Genomic DNA, 20,539 nt, shown 5'->3' on the forward strand with positions numbered 1-20,539 from the left:
TGGAATTCAAGACGTTGTTGTTGCCGGACGAAGTGGCATGTCTTTAAAACGCTTCTATGTGGATCATACGCGACATACGGCACACGTAACACCTCACTATGAAAGGGCCCATTCGATACCTCCACCAATCAAATAAGCCACGGGCAATCGTAACGCCTCACCCTGAAGGGCCCAATTTCATACCTCCATGGATTAAATTAGCCACGATATACCTCGGTAACACCTCACCCTGAAAGGTCCAATTCCATACCTCCACCGATCAAATAAGCCACGATATGCCAAGTGTTTACAGAGGCATTCGTTTACTTACAGCACAGCCGAGAAAATAACCAAAACACGCCAGAGTTGGGGGGGGGGGGGGGTAACAGCCGCTTCATCCCATCCAATCACCTCATCTCACGGACTTGTTTGGGCATAAATGGACTCTTCCGTCACGCAGTTACCACGGCTGCTCGGCACCCTGCAACGGCTGTTCGACAACAGCAGCCTCGGCCACGGCTTCAGCTGTCGTTCATCCTTCGAACATCACCCTGGTCGTGAATCTCGTTTCCACTCCACCAGCGACACGCCATGCTCCTCCTCCCAGCCAATGAACGACCGCGTCCCTGACGCTACACAAGTCCGCCCCCAGTCGAACTTGCCATCCCCGCAGGCAACCCAACGCCCCATGCCCTGTCGCCACATCAATATCACATCTGCTGACTGGAAACGTCCCACCACGCTGCAGTTTGCATGGGATCTAACTCAGCCAGGAAATCAACTGCGTCAGTTGCGCTGCGCGCAGTCCCCGTCCTCGTTTCAGTGCTCCCACCCGTCCCCCCGGTGGCGGCCGAGGCCCCTCCACCAGCCGAGGGCTCACCGAGCCTGCCGCCGCCCTCCCGCCTGTCCCGCCTCGGTGACCTCGGCTCCGGTGGCGCCTGAGGTCCCCCCACCAGCCGGACGCTCACCGAGCTCGTCGCCGCCCTTGCGGATGCGCACGGTGCGCTGAAGCTCGTCGGGCAGCGGCGGGATCTCGCCGCCGTAGCGGAGCACGGCCGGGCCGGGCGGCGGCGGCTCGCGGCCGTCCCGCGGCGGCGGCTCCACCGGCAGCGGGCCGGCGCCGGCCGTCAGCAGCCGCTCTTGCCGCACCGCCGGCACCGGGACACACTCCTGCCGGGGTGCAGCCGCACGTCAGCCAGGCGACGCCCCGCTGACGGCCGGCCGGGAGGCGCCGGCGGGCAGCGGACGGGCGACGCGCCTCCGCAGAGGCTGGCCGACACGAGGCGCCGTGGGAGATCCGACAGCGCAGAGTTCTACGCGAGCAAAGGCACGGGTGATGGCGAGAAAAGCCCCACATCTGCAAGTTACCACATCGAATGCACCACACACCCGACGGACCGTGTCAAGTACGCAAGTGCTGTCTTGCGGATTGACGGAGGAAGCATGATACCACTGCAACAGCGGCGTGCACAAGGAAACCAAGAACATCCAGGCGATGTTGTGATGGCATAACTGTGGGTACCTGGAAGCCACTGGGCGCCTCTACAACAGCGGACAAGGCATGACGATCTGAGAAGAGCATGACTTACCCCGGATGAAGACTTGTCACGGGTTTACATTCGTTGTACATTAAAATTTCACGAGATAAAACACGCAAGCATGCCAAAAGATCTCACGGCACTCCAAATGCGCATGTCATATCTGTTTAACGCTGGAGAGCCAAAAAAACCATTGCATATGCAATCGCCGAAAAACGGACCAATTTCTCTCGGCGTGATGTATTATATGTCATTCCACAGTGCACAATATGTGAGGCCGACTGCGACGCGCAAGAATTGTCGTTCTGCGCCCAAACTTGTCTCCTTGGCAACAGCGCTTTTAACTCGTGGAATAACGCGGCACTACAGCACAAAGGGTTGGCACAATCTATCAAGTGTGCTGGCGCTTTAGCCAGCCCGCCAGTGACAGCGAAAGGATATCACTACGCGCCTCAACGGCCGGTCGAAACCGACCGATAAAGGAAGGGCACCGATCGGTAGGTGTACGAATCTGAACGCTCCAACGCTCCATCAGGTGATCCAGACGGCGGAGTCTGCCCGAGACTGACGATTCACGATTCAAGTTTGAAAGGCCCTCCACACATACGGCGTATACGCAGCAGGCAGAAACCATGCGAGTGTCTAGATGGATGCGCATGTCATTTGCCGTTTTCATGACGATCACTCAGAAACAGTAACCCCAGCACCGCCCAGCTCTCCGCAACCGGACTAGACAAGTCATAACTAAAAGCATAGCATCTTGTATCTACCGCCGGTCCCTGCAGGCTCCAAGCGCGTCAACGCCGTTGGCATTCGCACGACCCGCGGACAACACGCACCACATGCGCTGGGTGCCAGAGCATGCGCGCGCTCGTCTTGCCGCGGTGCGCCCGCACCGCCCACCAAACCTCGCCGCCACCCCTGCTGAGCCCGCACCGCCGCGCACGCCCAGAAAGAGACGCCCCACAGAGCCGCAGCCGGCTGCCAGAGGCCGAACGGCAGGCGCGGCGGCCGCTGAGAGCATGGTGAGCGCGCGCGCGTGCGAGCGAGCCAGCCCCAGCGGCCGGCCCACTAGCACCATGCAGCTAGGCGTCCTCGGACAGCTCCAGGCTGGCTAGCAGCTAGAAACAGACGAGCCAGCGTGAAAGCCCGACAGAGGTCGCGTGCCTGGTGACGTGGGGAAGATGAGGTGCTCCCAGAGAGGCCAATGAGATATGTTACTGGTAGTAAGAACCGTCCAGAGTTCCGACACAGGCTGCCGCGCAATGCAAGCACTAAGAAGCACGTCAGGCAAGCAAAATTCATGCGCGTGAGTAAAGTACTGTTTAGATGCTTGTTAGTCGTCAGCAGTAAGTTATGGCGAATGCGCACCTACGCCCACACAGCACACGTAAATGCACACAAAACATCGCAGTCGAAGACATCGTGCAGCATGCTACATCAGAAATCACGCCAGATTAGCCCCAACTGCGAGCTCATCGCGCATTTCGAACATTCACACCGAGGGCACCCGCCGCTCAAAATCTGAGCACCACCGCTGTGCACATGCTGCAACGCAGAGCCCGCAGGCTCATCTCCCCCCGCCCCCCTCAAACACGCACGACACCGCAAACCCATCACCCCTCCCGGCATACGACAGCGCAGACGCCTTTCCCGCGGTCGGGGTCGCCCGCGGTCACCAGGCGGTCGCCTGGGGTCACCACCTGACCTGTCTGATATCGGCCACGCCGTCCAGGGTGAGGTCAAGCGGGGCGTCGGCCGGCGGCAGCGGCGGCAGCAGCGCCTCCTCGCCCTCCAGACACTGGCGGCCGGCCAGAGCACGCGTCAGCGGAGCCCTCTGGCGACGCTCCGTCCAGCCGCCGCGCGCCGCCCCACCACGGCCTACTCGCGGCACGTGCCGGAGGCGGCCGAGGCCCATGTTTGGCGCCCCAGTGCGACGGGCGTCATCCTAGCCAGCCTTGCGGGTGGGCGCATCGGCACGTCACGTCAGTGAGGCTGATCATGCACGAAGGCGAGAGCGCCTCCCCAGCGGCCGATTCACGCCAGGGTCTCGCCGATCCGTCTGCTCGAATACGACTGACAGATGGTCGAACCGCGCCGGACAGCGCGTCCACGAGAGACAGGGAAGCCTACTCTCCGGCAGGGTATCAGATCAGCGCTCGCTGCACCTGCCACCAGGGACGTGGTTTGGGTGCTGGTAAGTCGGAAGAGGGGGTGGGTAGGGAAATGACGCTTACTTCACCTACGCCCACAATCCACAAAAAGGAGTTTCCCTTCCACCTTAACATACTTTTCTGGACAAGTTGGGATGGGGGAGAGCGGGTGGGCTGGACAGACTTTTCTCTCAAAGTTGACTTGTAGGGACGGGGGGGGGGGGGGGGAAGGGAGCTGGAGTTCCTCCACAAATGAAAAGGAAGCTAGACCGCTGTCCGTTTCCCTCCTCGGCCGCATCCGTGTCATTGGGAAACCTGGCGCCCTTTCCGGCACAGCGCTTCAAATTTAAGCTTGTGCCACGATGTCGAAAAGAAGAACTGACGCCAAAAATGATTCGCAAATGAAAAAATGAAGGCCCAGAAACGCAAAAGCAAACACGTATACCTGATCCCCACAATACCTATTCGACATTGAACAGCGGCACAGCGTGACACCGGTCAGTGCGAACGGACAACACATCGCGTCTGCGTATCGCCTTGGACCGCAACCGGCCTTCCGTGGAGCGGTGTCGCGGGGGGGGGGGGGGGGGGGGGGGGCGCACCTGCAGCCGGGAGATGTCTGTGGACGAGCTGTCGCCACTGGAAGACCTCCGCTCGACGTCCGCCACCTCCAGGTCCACCTCGGTCTCCGAGTGCGACGAGGCGGTCAGCTCCTGGCGGCAGGGGCTGACCGTCAGAGGCGGCGGCGGCGTCCGGAGCGTCCGGCGGCCCTGATCCAACAGCAGGCCTGAGCACCGGCCCGGCTCACCAGGCACGCCTAACTTCACCCGTGAACCGACGGCAGCTGGCGGGGCGGACCACGCCGCTATCGCCCCTCCCCAGATAAGCCACCTCTTCTCAGCTGCGCGTGGCGGCGGCGCCGGCCGGCCGCTCCTCACCTGACTGCTGCTGGTGTCGGCCGCCAGGGGGAGCGGCTTGGCTACGCCGATGCGGACCGCGCCGAGCGGCGCGCCCTTCAGCGCCTGCACCGCCTGGTCCAGCGAGGCGTTCTCCAGTCGTACGTCGTTGACGAACATCAGGCGGTCGCCGGGGATGAGGCGGCCGTCCAGCTGGGCGGCGCCGCCCGGCACAAGCGACCGAATCACGATCACCGTGTCGGTGGGGTTCATCGGGTCCTGTCGGGTCAGGTCAGGTCACACAGCTTGTCAGGTTCATCGGTCCTCCGGCGCCAGGTCAGGTCAGATCGGATCACGCCACGCCAGCTCAGGTCAGGTCACATTAGGGCAGTGCAGGATGGGACTAGCTGTACATAACCGGTTCGTATGCTTTGCGGAAATGGCGGACACCCACGACATGAGCATAATACCGCATTGCAAATACAATAACGGCACTACAGCTCCAATATCATGACAACTTCGGCACAGCCAGCCTCGCCCCATTTGCAAACCGCCCAACATCAACGCCCGGTAATAACCGCCCCGCCCCGAACCATAAACCCGCGACCAAACAACCTCGGTAGACGTGGCCGCCGTGAGCCGGTAATGGGGCCGGAAGCACAGGCCCGAGCTCCAAACGGCCGGACGCCGCCGAGCCGCACCTGGTAGTCGAGTATGGAGAAGCCCAGGCCGCGCTCGCCCTTCTCCAGCGTGAACACCTGCGGCTCGCTGGACCACATGGCCAGCCCCGAGAGCGGCTCCATGCTGCGCGAGCGCAGCCGCGACATGCTCGTGTCGGTGGCGGAGGTGGTGGCGCCGCTGGACGCCAGCGAGCCGTCCGACTTCGCCTTCACCAGCCGGTCCGACGGGAACAGCTGGCCCAGAGAGCCGCTCAGGAGGCTCTGGGGAGGAGGCCAACGCGCTGACTGACCGGGCTTGCGGCGACTTGTGTGCGACGGTTACAGCCGCGGGGCCCCGTTATTGGCGCCACGGTGGGAAGGGAAGTCAAAACAATGACACCGGCGCGTCTCGAACCCACCGTCTCTCAGACGTAATCACACAACTTGGAACTATCGGCATCAGCCCGCAGGTGAGCGCTCGCCGGATCACCACCACCACCCGGCCTCCGTGTCAACTCAGGCACCAAACTACGCCTCTGGCACCAAAATGTCATACTGTGTACTATTCTGGACGGATCACAGCACGTGCACCGCTGAGGCCATTTAGATAACGCAAAACCAGACATCCTTTTCCGCAGGCGACAGCTTGGCACACCGGTGCTCGCCCTGTGCTGGCGCCCCGCGCTCGCTCGGGCGCCTAACTGTATCCTACATCACCTCCTCCCCCGAACCAGCACCAGCCACGCCCAACAGCGCGCGCGGTCCATTCCCCCAGCTCCGCCGCGCCGCGCCTGCCGACCACTCACGCGGGCGGCGAACTGGGCGCGGCCGTGCGCCGACGGCACGTCGAAGCCGTGCAGCGGCGGGTGGCCCGAGCGGCGGGCACACGCCATGCGCACGTCCACCGGCAGCTCCTTCAGGATGTTCACCACCTCCATGTGGTTGAGGCCGAGCAGCCGCTTGCCGTTCACCTGGCGACACGGCGCACGGCGGCATCTGAACCCACGGCGCCAAACAGAACAGACGAACAGAAACAGACGACTGGGACGACGCGACGGCCAGGATGCAACATGCCGGCAGCACCGGACAGACGCCCGGTTAGAGGCCGGTCGCCAGCGACGCGCCGCAGCGTCACAAACGCCACGAGCGAACGCCAGCGGCATCAGGATACGGCGTCATTGTGTCGTACAGTTGCAGCGTCTCGGACACTCTCAGGACGGATTCATCTGGCCAATGAGCACAGGCCAGGGTGGCTACAGAGGTCCAACGGTCGAGGGTGGCCAGCTTTGTCGGCGGCCGGCGCGGAGGGGAGGGGAGGTAACAGTGCGGAGGGGCGATGGCAGAGCGTAGGGGCGTTGGCACGGTGGAGGGGTGGTGGCAGAGCGAAGGGGGCGATGGCAGAGCGGAGGGGCGGTGGCAGGGCGGGGGAAGGGGCGGGGCAGAGGAGCGATGACAGAGCGGAGGGGCGGTGGCAGAGCGGAGAGGCGGTGGCAGAGCGGAGGGGCGGGTGGCAGAGCGGAGGGGCGGTGGCAGGGCGGGGGAAGGGGCGGGGCAGAGGGGCGATGGCAGAGCGGAGGGGCGGTGGCAGAGCGGAGGGGCGGTGGCAGAGCGGAGGGGCGGTGGCAGGGCAGAGGGCGACGCTGGGTGCTCCTCACCTCCAGCAGCTCGTCGCCGCTCTGCAGCCGGCCGTTGATGCCGACCGGGCCGTCGGCCAGGATGGAGCGGATGTAGTGGTGCGGCCGCACCTCGCGCCCGTCCTCCACGTCCACGGTGCCCTCCAGGCTGACGCCCAGCCCGCCGCCCGGCTGGAACTTGCTGATCTGCGCCACCTGGCGGGCGCGACGGACAGTGACGCACAGCTCGCGCTCGCCCGTACGGCACGGCGAGCGTCGACGGCGTGACTACGGTGTTTCCCCGGTCATCCGCACCAGCGAGGGTGGCATCCACGCCTCGACGGGTTCACTACCACCTCGAACCTTACGTTAACTGCTTTTTTTCTGCTTTCTGCTTTCACGCACTCCATGACAAAGCAGTTCAAATGCTTCCCGACGGTTCCGTTCTAAAGCACGCACGGCATCGCTCGCTCTGCTGCTTTAATTTCCACAGCGACAAAGCCAGCATCGGCGACATAAAACCTATCACGTAGGAGCAAGCCATGGTGGGAAAGCCTTGCTCGGTACGCGGGCACTCACCACGATGTCGTACTCGTCGCCCAGAATCTTCCCCCACTTGAGCTGAATCGCCGTCTCCACCTCGGGCTTGATCTCGCCGTGATAGTCGGCGTCGATCAGCTTCTCCAGGTCCTCCAGCAGAACCTGCCGCGCACCGACCATCAACGCTCGCGAAACAGCCCCCAACGGCGCACACATCACGTCGGTGGGCCGGTACGACACGGACGCGATCGCCCCGGGGCGGGTTTACAGGGCTGGTCGAAGTCGACGGCTCACACCAAACGGCGTCACGTTGAGATTACACGCATGCCCGTGTCCACACGTGTCCCCATGTCAGAACGCGTGCCTACGTCGGCGGCCGCAGGGCCGTACCTGTTTGTCGATGGCCTCTGAGTAGCTGGCGTTGCTGCCGGGGAAGGCGGCGCCGCCGGCCGGCTGCTGCTCGGCCGCCGCGGCCAGCTCCATTGAGAGCGGGGCGCCGCCGACCGGCTGCGTCGACGCCGACGAGCCGCTCACCAGGTCCTGTCGACGGCGACGGGCGTCACGCGAGCACGCGACGGGCCGGGGCCGCCCCGAACGGAGCTCACGCGCTCTGGCAGCTGGCTCGGTCCGTCCAGTCACTCCTGCTCGCCGGAGAGCCCGCTCGCCGCAAACGCGCGACACGTTGCCTTCGTCGCCGCCGCCCGGCGCCCACCCTCGCACACGAGCGGCCGACGCCGGCAGACGGGCGACGAGATCGCGCCGGTCCGGCACCGGAACGCACCCGGGCGTCGCGCGGACCGGCGTCCTGGCCGACTGCTCGCCAGGCCGACCGGTGAGCGACAGGCGGCGCCGGCGGCGGGCCGCGTGTGCCCATGCCGACCGGACGCCCCCGCCGCCGGCCAGCGCGGCCCACCGCGTCCCCCACACGCCTCGCTTTCAGACGATTGGCTTCGTTCGACCAGCCGCCGAGCCGGTAACAAGGCGGCGGTGGCGGTGGCGGTGGCGGTGGCGGCGCCGGCCGCCGCCGCCGGCCGGGCGGCGACACGCACCTGGTGCGGCTGGGAGGAGGTGCGCGAGCTCGACTCGGTTGAGGCCGGCGGCGCGCCGTCCCGCGCGATCGCCATCTGCAGCTGGTCGTACTTAGGGCCGCTGATGTAGCGGGCCAGTTTGAGACGCACCACCTGGAGGGCAGCAGCGGTCAGCGGCGGCGGAGCAGGAGCTCAGCAGAGCCGGCCAGGCGGACAGCGAATGTCGGTGGGAGCGAAACAACTGGGCAGAGCTGAGTGGGACCCGCAGCTGGTGAGTGGGATCGGAGGCAGCTACAACGCGGCCAGTCAGCGACAGCGGACGAGCTGGTCACAGCCTGGCGGTGACAGCGCGAGAGCCGGGCGGAGCTCACAGCAGTGAGCTGAGCAGCTGGACACACGTGGTCAGGAGGACCAAACGAACCGAACCAAGGCGGGTGGCAGCACCGCGGGAACCTCGCAGACTCGCCGGGCGAAGGGGCTATAAAGATATTGAGCAGCCCCCGACCGCAGGAGCCGAAAACAGACAGTCGTGGGATTATGAGACCCAGACAGCTGGCTGCCGGCGCGAGCAGAAGGCAAGCCTCCAGAGAGCCGATCAACCGCGGTAGAGCATAACCTCAGCAGTGGTTCAGTGGCGAACACCCACACAGCATCGAACAGGAGCGCCGCCGGGTTATCTGACCTGCCCGGTGCTCTTCAGCAGCTCGACGGCCTGGTGATTGGTGTAGCCGTGTAGCGGCGTGCCGTCCACCTGCCGGGGTCGAGAGGTCACCGGTGATCAGGCGACGCTCGGGCTCACCAGACACGCTCCACAGGTGGGCGCGTCAAGCCCAAACACCCACGCGCATTATGCGCTCGAGGAATGTGCGGCAATTCCTCTCCCCTTCCCCACTTTACTACTTCACAGCTTCGGCGATTGCACTGAAGGCCATGAGCGATTGCTATGAATGTCACTCAGGGTGAAGCGAATCCGCGAAACGACGGGGAATCTGGCGGCTTCATGGCCGCCGACAACTGTCCAGTAACGCCTCTGAAGATGCGCTTAAACCGCCCGAACCGCGCCATCTGAAGGCGACGCAACGCTTACACGGCGGCGCTGTCGCGAACACGGCGCCACAGCCCCGCCTCTCTCACCACTGACCGGCTGATCCCGCCGTCCCAGCATCGCCTTCCCTACCAATGACCCGTCTCTCGTCCCACCCACATGCCCCGCCGTCGCCGCGGACCGCCGGCCGCGCCGCCGCCTCGCACCTCGATGATCTGGTCGTTGATGGCGATGCGGCCGCTGAGGTCGGCCGCGCTGCCCGGGTTCACCGACTTGATGAAGATGCCGCTGAGCTCCTCGCGCTCGCAGACGTAGCCGGCGATGGTGACGCCCAGGCCGGCGGCGTCCTTGACCAGCTCCACCTCGCACGTCTCGGTGTCGGAGAGCGGCGGCGGCGGCGGGCCGCTGACGGCGCCCGGCGCCGTCGACAGGCCGGCCGCCGCCGCGTACTGCAGCGCGGAGAGGCGGCCGTCAGCGCGAGGATGTGGGCGGGCAGGCGGGGACGAGAACCGGCGGCTGGCGGCGACGCCGCACCGAGGCGACTGTCACCGAATGAACACCACGTGCAGGGAGGAAAATGTCAGCAGTCAGCACGTACGCGGAAGAAAAGTTTGCCTGTGGACAGAGGCGCTGGTCAAGTATTTGACGTATGACTGTCTGACAACCTGGGAAGAGGTCAAACACTTAAAGGCAACAAACTGAGAAACTGAGAACACAAAAAGGCTTGGTAGATCCCGTCTGGCACGTAGAGTGTGATCCACAGCAGACAAAAGCGGCAACAGACAAAACCTCTATTCGTAGAAACCTGTATGCTGATGGGGGGGTGGGGGGTGGGGGGCAATGATACCCTCATCTACTTCTAACAGAGCGGGGTTTAAACGTCTCGGGGCAAGAAGTTGTCGCCCGTGTTATGCAATATCGCGAACAAAATGCAGGGATACCGTGTCCTAGCCAAAGCCATGTCCCAAACCACCTTCTTCCATCCAAGGCATTTGCGGTCATGAGCGGCGAGACGAAGCCATCTGCAAGCCATCTGCAGCATACCGCTTAGTGTCGGCTAGCTTATAAGCCCAGCCAGCCGGAGGCATCCAATAGCTGCCAGTGGGCGTCATGACCGCTCCATTCGAACAGTTACACCGGGTGCGTTGTACGGACCAATCTGACCAGATGCAACTCCGGTAGAAATTAAGCCGTCGTCGCCAGATGAGATTGGCCTGAATCCGATACGCCGCCCGCCACGTGCCGCATACAGAGTGTCCGAGTTTGACGCGAGACGGCCCGTCAACAATGTCGGGGAGCCACAGTGCCCCAAAAGGTGTGCTCTCATCAGCTAGGCCGCTTCATAGCGCACGTCATTACGAGAGCGCAGCTCCTCTGCGGGTGAGCGGAGAACAAGACCCCAGCCCGGTAGCGGTTAGTGATGCACGACAGGCGAGCTGGAGGACTCGTTCGTGCAGCGCCCGGGCCCGTCCGAGAACCCACACCCTCTCATCGATCACGTAGGAAACAAGAAATAAAACCACCTTTTAGAGCATTTCTAAGCAGCATGCCTCGTTCCACTCCAGCACCTCGGAGACGTCGCCGAGACACGTACAGCGTTTTGGCGGGACGAATCACAGAAACATCGCGTATTTGGGCCGCCAAGACCACACATGCGATGGAGGGACGAAAGAGCTCTGCACATTGAACGCAGCACACCACACAACTCTTAGCTGCGCCATGCGGCACGACGAGGCGTTGTATGGTAGATGGTAAGCGTTGGATGGCAGGTGTGTTGGCGGCTGCGCTTGTGAATGATCATTAACGTATCCAACTTATCCATGGACGTGTGTTAATGTGACCGTAAATATCGTGACTTGCTCACAACAGTCAACCTACATCTCCCTGATAATGGCACCGAGTACGAAAGACTATGTTTGTTAACGGAATAAGGCAATCTAGTTTCTTCTCTCCCACGAACTAAGGGTGGAAGCATTCTATATCTTGACTATTTGATGACCACAGCTTATATAGGGGGAAAACGGCATAGCGAAGTATGTTTCCACTGACATCTTAGCTGAAGGAAAAATACCGCGCCCACAAACGACCCACAGCGCGTCGTTCATTCATTACTGCGGCAAAGTAGTGACGTCCAGGAAGCGACCCACTCATATCCCAACCGCAAAGCTTACTCGGCGGCTAGCGGTGTCTACGCGAGCGTGAGTAGCAAGGCTCGATCGATGGCGCGTCTGTCAACATGATCCCTCAGCGATCGCTATCCAGTCGCCTGATTAGACGACACAGGCAGGCAGGCGGGCAGAACCGCACGCAGGCCGACGGACGGGCGGCGGCACGGCTACGCCCGTGCTGTTCCGAAGACCCCTCCGTACCGCACCGGACAGCACCGAGCGGGCATGGCTGCGACCGCCCCCCGGAGCCCACGTTCAGCCTCCCCCCCCCCCCCCCCCCTATGTGGAGAGGCGGGCCAGGCGCAGCCAGCGGACATCGGTCAGCGGCGGCGGCGCCCGCGCGCAACGATTGGTATTCGGCAGCGTGGCCGTCGATGACCGAGACTGAATCTGGCCGTGATGACAGGAGTGCGAACTATGCTACACATGGTTTCCGAAGTGCCGCACGAACGCAATGCTACTGACCTCCTATTCCCCGGGAAATAGGACCAATCGAGAGATTGTCGTGCAGTATCACATTGTGCTGTGTTTGCGCTCCGGAGAGCGCTGCCTCCACACCGATCCCACCACGCACGGACACCCAGGGCCTGACATCCCAGCCGGGCCGGGGACGGGGGCGGCGATCTCACCTGGCTCTGCAGCTCGTCCAGCACGGCCGGGTCGGCCAGCGCCGGCTCGCGCAGCTCGTACTCGGCCGCCAGCTGGCCGTTGATCAGGTTGTTCTCGTCGACGGCCGAGTCGCGGATGTACGGCTCCGGGAAACCGTTCTGCCGGCGCGCGGCTGGTGTCAGCGCGACGGGCGCGGCCGCGGGCGACAGCTGGCGCCGCGGCGCGCACCGGGCCGCGGCGAGCGCGCCACAGACGGCGGCCGCTCGACGCAACAGACGCCAAGCGGGCCACACCTGAACGTACACAGCAGGCTTGCACGCACAGCGACGGCCCCTGGCACGCCGCACCACGCTCAGCCGGGAGCTGAAATGTAGTCGTCAGACTCGTAACACCACACACACGGCTCTTGTCGGCCACGCACGGCGCTTCGCACGGCGACTCAGCGCCGAGCGAGTGCGCAGCCGGGGGCGCTCTGCCATGTTTGGCCGGCCGAATACTTTCAGCTGAACGGCACTCGACCAGCCGCACACAACACAACGCGTGAAAATCCCGGGCGGTGAGTGGAGGAGCGGGCGAGGTGGTTAGGTGTGTGTGAAAAACCCGAGACACAAGCGAGAAGTAGGCGCAGTTGAGTCAGCATGCACATAAAGTACGGTACAGAAACGGACGTAGACGACGCGACAGGCTGCGAGGCAAGCGAGCTGGGGGGGGGGGGGGGGGCTTTGACACGACGACGTAGGTCACGCGGCGTACGGCGCCGCGAGGCACGAGCGCTGCGAAGTCGACACGCTGCGTGCGTCCCGCTCCGTCTCACCTGCAGCGCCTGCAGCTGATGGTCCAGCTCGTCCGGGTCGGCCAGCAGCCGGGTGGGCACGATGGGCGCACGCGTTATCACCGAGCTCTGCCGCCGCCCACAAACACCACCGTCAGACAGTCGGTGACGCGTCCGGCGGCGGCGACGGTCGGGCGCTGCCGCCGCCGCCGCCGGGGGGCCTCAGCTCACGGCCAGGCGGCCAGACGGCGCCCGAGCCGCGCTCGTGAACGACCGGCACAGCACTTGGAGTCGGCACGTGCACGTATGACGACCCACCAGAGTCGGCGGCTGGTCCGCGAGCAGGCCAGGAGCACCGCGCTGAACCGCGGTGGAGGCTGGGGCGCCCCTTACTGGGACAGCGTCGGACGTGCGACAGCCGGCCAGCCCACGGTCAGACTGGCATCCCTGCCCTGGGGAAAGAGTCCCAAACCCGCCCACGAGAACGGCATGGTTTGATTCGTGCGCACCTGGCTGGGACACGACTGCACCTTTGCTCTCCTCGCGGGGCTGTAGTCTAACTCCCGTTCCCATGCTCGCGCAGAGTGTGACCCATACCTCCCCGCGGGCCCAAACCCGGTGCCCGACTCACGTCCACCTGGAAGTCGGGGCTGCTCGGCTCCACGGGCCGCGCCACGATCAGCCGCACCTGCGTGCCGGCGGTGCGCAGCACCTGCGCCACCTGGCGGAGGGACGGCGCGCCGAGTCAGCGCCGACACGCCGGCGACGAGCGGCGCGGGGCTGCCCCGTGCAAACACGCAGACGCGGCACACGGCGGTGGCGGCGGCGGGACGCGGCCGCTCGGCGCGCGGGCACGTATCGACTCGACGGCGTTCATGCGGAGGTAAAGAAGCCGCCCGCGTCTCCACGCACCGCCATGCGCTCAGCGTACGTCCCGCGCCTCCTCGCATCGAGCCGTCATGCATGGCACAGCATCACAGCATCACAGCGTCGCTGCACAGCGCCGCAACGGCGCGGCGTTTTACCCGGACAGCGTCAGGCGTCACGGAGTCCCTCCGGGGAACATCACACCAACGGAGCACACCGCCGATCAGGTCAGGGAGATCAGGGGGTCCCCGCGGGGGACGTCCGCCAGCGGAGAACGGCGTGATCCCCGCTGATGGCATTGCGATGTCAGACGACGCCCATCTGTGGCGCGCTGCGTCCGGCGCCAGCCAAACGGCCACCCAGCGACGGCCGATATGAACAATGACTGTTCGGTGAGTTATTTTGCCGGAAGTACGCGACCTTTAATGTACCGGAAGGTACTGGTTAAGAGTCCTTGCAGTCATCATGGTAGGTCACAGCGTGAGCATAGGTCACTGAACCTTGCCCGCGAAGTTCTGCGAAAGCCCGAGTCAAAATAAACGAACCAATTTCTTGCGCCACGATAAAGTTCTCGATAAGGTCGTGCTCAATGTCCAGTCGTTCAGCACACGGGCCCAATTTGGTAAATGTCATCGAACGTCTTCTCGTATACGAAGTGACCTTTCGTGATTAATCATCAAAAGCCTGACGGCGAGTCCTGGCTCAAGTGGGCGGCGGTTGCGTGGACCCCTACCGTTGCAAATTCCCGACTTAAGTTACAAACATGACCGAGTAAATAATCAATTAAATAAATAAATTAACAGATAAATGAAATAAATTATTTCAAAAATTCATGACTCAACCCACGCCATCACTACCATATTCCCTCTTCTGCACACACTTGATGTACAACAGTCACAGCATGCTTTGTTTGCAAAATGATTCCAGGTGCGTCAACAATACCCTCGGATCGATGCCACACTTCGTCACGAGACAGCGTGTTGCGATAACCAATGTCCACATGATCAGCCATCGATGGGGCGCGTATCGTGTCCTGTTCGGAACACGAGTGCCTGTATTTCCCGCGGGAGTGTATCAGCCCGCCGGCGCACGTGCGCACTGCGTGTTTGTCATGCTGACCGCAGCGGAAGACGTCATTATCCCGGCCGCAGCGCCCGAAATATGCCGCCCGTAATAAGTGAGACAATGCGACACATCTGACGGATTCCAGCGACAGGGCGAGATCTGACGGATTCCAGCGACAGCAAATAAATGCGCGTCGTCTTACTGCACACCTGAAAACGAACCGCCGAACTCACACCTAGCTTGGAAACGAGCACACCTAGGCCTTATTGCGTAGTCACTTATCGTTTGCATACAAAGATGATCACTTAACTTATGTACCTACACACGTAAGCACGGCCACCCATGCACTAAGGCCAAACGACCTTTTTTGTTGTTCATTGGAGTTTTCGGGCGCGTCGACTGCAGTGGTCATTTTGCGCCCATAACTATGCTGTTACTTAATTAGTACGGTGTGAGAATGACTTGAAAATCAATATATTTTAAAAACCAAAAGAGCTGTTTGGGATCAAGAAAGGAGGAACTGTCATCAAGCACATCGTTAATCGTCAGGGTCGAAGCCTGTGAACCAAAGTGACGTCGTCGTTCTTCGATGAGGCACGGACATGATATAATGACATGATGGACAGTGAGGATGGCACCACACCGCTGGCATAGGGGTCTGTCGGCTCCATGCAACAGATGGCCATGGGTGGCATAAGTATGCCCAATGCGCAGTCTGCATAAAACCACCTCTTCCCACCGCACACTGCGAGAGCATGACGACCACAAGACCAACTCTGTCTTTATTGCCCTGAGCTTATTGCCACCCACCTGGTCCCAACAACGCTGCAATTTGCTTATCAGGAAGGCCTTGACTGCCGGGCAAAAATCTCTGGCAGGGATAGGCAAAAACCGGGTATATGGTGCTACCGCTGCACGCTTAGCAGCGGCATCAGCCAGTTCGTTGCCCACGATACCGACGTGACTAGGGAACCAGCACAACGCAACCCTCTTTCCAACCCGATTCAATTGTGTCAGGCGTGATAAAATGTCCTGTAAAAGGGGACATGGTGGATAAAAAGACTTCAGTGCAGAGACACTGCTCAGTGAATCTGTAAAAATGGCGTGTGAAGATTCTTCACCCACTTCTATGAAACATATTGCCTTGGTGATTGCAACTAATTCCGCCGTAAAAACTGACGAGTGGGCCGGTAACGAGAACGATCGAGTGACGGAACCGCTAACGAAAGCACAACCCACGCCATCCGAGGTTTTGGATCCGTCTGTGTATGTCAGGGTATATCCTTCGTAACACGCCAAAAGCTCAACTGCCCTGGATCTCAATAGGTGTGGTGTGACGTCTTTTTTCCTAATTTCCGTAAGCGAGGTGTCAATGAAGGGTGTGGTCATTTGCCAAGGAGGAGAAGCCAGGTGGCTTACTTGCCTTACACCCCGAACAGGAATTCCGCTCCCAAGCAATAACGCTCTCATTCGGGAACCAAAAGTTAAAGCGTGCTGCCGCGGCCCATGACGAAGAGAACTTACCGCAAACCGCGAAAATATTGCAGAATATGTCGGGTGAAGTGGGAACTGCCGCAGCTTCAAGGCATAACGCATGCCAAGCATTTTCCTCCTCGTCGAAAGTGGTGGTTCGTGTGCCTCCGTTAAAAGGCTGACGGAAGGTGATGTGCGAAACGCTCCAGTAGCAATGCGAATGGCAGTATGGTGGACGGTATCAAGAACACGCTTGCTAGATTCAGACGCGCCATCATAAACAAAGCATGCATAATCCAGTTTGGAGCGGACGAGGGAACGATATAAAAGCATAAGCGTGCTTCTGTCTGCCCCATATGATGTGCGAGACACACACTTTAGCATGTTGAGAGATTTAAAGCATCGATCGCGTAACATTTTAAGATGTGCGTTATATGTAAGGCGGCGGTCAAAGTGTATCCCGAGATACCTGGCCACGGCCTTATCTGGAATAGGGCGACCATATAGACGGATGCTCAGACCATCACATCGCTGGCGACGACAAAAATGCATCGCAACGGTCTTGTCGCCTGAAAAACGAAACCCGTTCATGTCACCCCATCTTTCAACGCGGTCCACAGCCAGCTGGAGACGCCGCTCCATCGCTGGTGCTCTCGCTGCACTGGTCCAAATAGTAAAATCGTCAACAAAAAGGGCACGTCCTACCGACTGTGGGAGCACATCACAAATGTCATTTATCATAACTGCGAACAGTGCTACACTTAACACGCCGCCCTGGGGCACGCCGTTTATTTGTTTGTACCTATCGGAGAGGACGTTGCCGACCCGATCACGGAAGTATCGTTTGGCTAAAAACCTTTGGAGAAAAGTACCCATATGGCCACGTATACCATATTTAAAAAGCTTTTGAACAATAACATGGCGCCATGTGGTGTCATAGGCGGCTTCAATGTCGAAGAATACTGTCCCCATATGCGCTTTTTCTTGAAAAGACTTGCGAACCGTGGTGTCCAGTGTTAAAAGATGGTCCACCGCACTACGGTTTTTCCTAAATCCGCACTGCGAGTTACTAAAAACATCGTTGTTCTCTAAAAACCAAGTGAGTCGCACGTTTACCATCTTTTCCATGAGCTTGGACAGTGATGACGTCAGTGAAATGGGTCGGTAATGAAGAGCGTCCAGCCCACTCTTTCCCTGTTTTAGGATAGGCACCACGACGGCTTCCCGCCAGGCCGGAGGGAACTCACCTCTTGACCACACCCTATTGAAGGCCGCCAATAGTGCACGACGTGCACACGGTGGCAGATGTCGGAGCACCTCATTGTGGATGTCATCAGGACCTTCCGATACACTACGAAGTTTTCCAATTGCCGACTCCAACTCCACTAAAGTGAAGGGCTCATTGTACGCCTGTGGTTGCCTTGTAGAAAAGTTCACTACAATTTTTTCGGATTGTGCTCTTTGCCGTAAAAACTGTGAGCTCATGTTTGCACCTTCGCTACGGTGGGAGAGTGCTCGGGCGATCCCGTTAGCCACATCCAACGGATGAGTCACCACCTGGCCGTTAACATGTAACACAGGAAGTGGCACGGATGAAAACTGCCCAGAGATTCGTTTGATCCGAGCCCAAACCTGCGAAGTTGGTGTGAATCGGTTGAGCGTGCTTATATACATACGCCAGGATTCACGTTTCACTTCTTTTATCGTGCGGCGGGCGAAAGCCCTGGCTTTCTTAAAGGCTACGAAATTCTCCAAGCTACTTCTGGCGTCAAAAGCTCGGAAAGCACGTTTGCGTGCGCGCATTGCGTCACGACACTTCTCCGTCCACCACGGCACAGGAGTGCGACGAGGAAATCCAGAAGTGCGCGGGATGTAATCGCCAGCGCAATCTAGAAGTCTGTGAGTAAAATCCTCAATAGAGGGTGCCACCCTCACACCTCCGGTCTGACATGATGTCTCCAGTCGAGCCTCAAACTCACTCCAGTCAGCCTTTTTTAAATTCCAACGTCGTGGTCTTACACCAAACGTTCCTCTTATTTGGAATCGAAGCCACACTGGGAAGTGATCGCTGCCCATTGGATCATCTGCCACAGACCACTCGAGGCTCTCCACCAGCTCGGGACTAGAAAGACTCAGGTCAAGCGCGGAAGTCTGACCAGACGGCAGTGTAAAGTGAGTACGAGTCCTTGTGTTTAAAATACACAGTGACGAGTCACGGATAAAATGTTCGCACATCCTTCCGCGCGTGTTCGTGCTATCACAGCCCCAACGCGGTGTGATGAGCGTTGAAGTCGCCTAAAAAAAGACATGGTGAAGGCAACTCATGCACTAAACGTCTCATGTCTTCCAATGGAAAACCGACGCCAGGTGGAAGATATAAAGAACCCACCGTGATGTGGCGGTGATTAAAATGTAGGCGTGCGGCTACAGCCTGTAGCGTAGACCGCAGGTTAAACCTCCTGGCTGGCACGCTGTGGTGGACCGCAAGAAGGACACCGCCATGTGCGATACCGTCGGTTAACACATCATTGCGAAACAGGGCGTATCCCTTCGGCGTGCAGTGGTGACTAGAAGCAAGCTTGGTCTCCTGCAGCGCTACGGCTGCAGGACAGTGCTTGCTGATGACAGCCTGGAGGTCGAGGGCATTCGCCCTTATTCCTCTACAGTTCCACTGTAAAATGGGCCTGTAAAGGGGGAGTGTTAAAAAGGCGGCTGGAGGTCACATACTAAAACCGGACACGTCCTAAAAGAACTGGGCTGCGCCAGTTGCAGAAGCAGACTTTTCTGACTGAGAACCACGGTTAGAATCTGCAGGAAGGTGCCCTACTCTGGGACGAGTTCTGGGGCTCCCGCCGTCAGATGGAGACGGGGGACCGGCCGGGGCACGCTTGACGCCAGCGTACCCGGTCCGGGGTGGCGGCGGGGGAGGGCCCATCGGCGGGCCTCTACCGGGCGTCTGGGGGTCAGCGGGGGCCTCCACTGGCCTTCTCGGCGATGGTGTGCCACTGCGAGGGGTGGGCTCCTTGCTTGCAACGGACAAACAATTGGCCGCCTAAGCCCTCTCCAACTCCGCCAGGCGGGCCCGCTTGGCGTCGCGGGCGCGCCTGTCCGCCTCATGCCGTTCCATCGTTTCCGCTGCTCGTCCACACACACTCGCCAGCGTCGCCGGAGGCGACGAGGGCAGCGGAGTGACAGACGGCGAGGAAGGCCGAGCCTGCGTACCATGGCCGCGCTTGACCACCGTCCACCCCTCCTCCTCCCCCGCCTGCGACCCCGACGACACATGAAGGTCCGGCGGCACAGCGTTGGTAGAGCAGGACGCAACTGAAGGACCAGGAGGATCCGACTGGGCGGGGGTCGCCAACCCCGCCGGCACCACAGACAAACCGAAGGATCGCAGGAGCGTGATGAGTTGGACCGCTGACATGTGATTGATGCTGGTGGACTGTGGTACAGAGGTTTTGGATTTTTCGGCATAAGATACTTTGGGGTGATTAGCCTTATACTGTTCACGCGCCTCGCGGAAAGAAATGTTCTTTGAAGTTTTGAGTGATATTAATTTCCTTTTCCTTCATGAAGGCTGGACAACTTCGATCGAAAGCTGTGTGCGGTACCTGCCCCGTGCCACAGTTCACGCACCAGGGCTGCGCAGAGGTACACTGGTCTCCCGAATGCTCGGAAGATGCACACTTCCCACAGACAGCTCGATTGCGGCAGTGTGGTTTTGTATGACCAAAGCGCTGGCATTGAAAACATCGCATCGGATTCGGAACGAAGACCCTGACTTTGACAACTGCGTAGCCAATGCGGATATCAGACGGTAAATCAGGCCGGTTGAATGTCAGTATAATGTAGTTTGTAGGGATTTGGTCATCACCCCTCCTGGTCGTGATCCTACGTGCTGCCGTGACCCCGGAAATTCCCAACTCTTCGATGACTTCTTCCTCGCTGACGTCACGAAGGTCATAGCAGTTTATGATACCTTTTGATAAATTTTTGGTGTGGTGCGGTGTGACCGTGACTGGCACGCTCACGTCTCGCTTTGCACCCTCGGTTCTCGCGGCATATACAAATTCAGTTACAGTCAAAGCTCGAGTCGCATCGGTGCCGTTTGCGAACTCCACTTCGATCGCG

At 60.5% G+C, this 20,539-nt stretch overlaps 1 protein-coding gene across 1 annotated transcript in view; it reads right to left on the minus strand.

Moving 5' to 3' along the window:
* LOC119108305 (multiple PDZ domain protein) overlaps positions 1–20,539 on the minus strand; it is a 105,502-nt gene that overhangs the window by 55,095 nt on the left and 29,868 nt on the right. The window contains exons 12-27 of the mRNA XM_037231881.1: positions 13,632–13,721; positions 13,043–13,129; positions 12,249–12,386; positions 9,658–9,900; positions 9,089–9,157; positions 8,428–8,559; positions 7,769–7,918; positions 7,418–7,540; positions 6,881–7,054; positions 6,032–6,196; positions 5,268–5,507; positions 4,609–4,845; positions 4,273–4,383; positions 3,226–3,318; positions 1,120–1,149; positions 948–1,047 (exon numbers count right to left, since the gene is read on the minus strand). Of these exons, the coding sequence (XP_037087776.1) occupies positions 948–1,047; positions 1,120–1,149; positions 3,226–3,318; positions 4,273–4,383; positions 4,609–4,845; positions 5,268–5,507; positions 6,032–6,196; positions 6,881–7,054; positions 7,418–7,540; positions 7,769–7,918; positions 8,428–8,559; positions 9,089–9,157; positions 9,658–9,900; positions 12,249–12,386; positions 13,043–13,129; positions 13,632–13,721 (2,182 nt within the window). The remainder of the gene's footprint in view (positions 1–947; positions 1,048–1,119; positions 1,150–3,225; positions 3,319–4,272; positions 4,384–4,608; positions 4,846–5,267; positions 5,508–6,031; positions 6,197–6,880; positions 7,055–7,417; positions 7,541–7,768; positions 7,919–8,427; positions 8,560–9,088; positions 9,158–9,657; positions 9,901–12,248; positions 12,387–13,042; positions 13,130–13,631; positions 13,722–20,539) is intronic.

This window comes from Pollicipes pollicipes, unplaced genomic scaffold (assembly GCF_011947565.3).
Source record: "Pollicipes pollicipes isolate AB1234 unplaced genomic scaffold, Ppol_2.1 Scaffold_6686;HRSCAF=7923_pilon_pilon_pilon, whole genome shotgun sequence".
Taxonomy (NCBI): domain Eukaryota; kingdom Metazoa; phylum Arthropoda; class Thecostraca; order Pollicipedomorpha; family Pollicipedidae; genus Pollicipes; species Pollicipes pollicipes.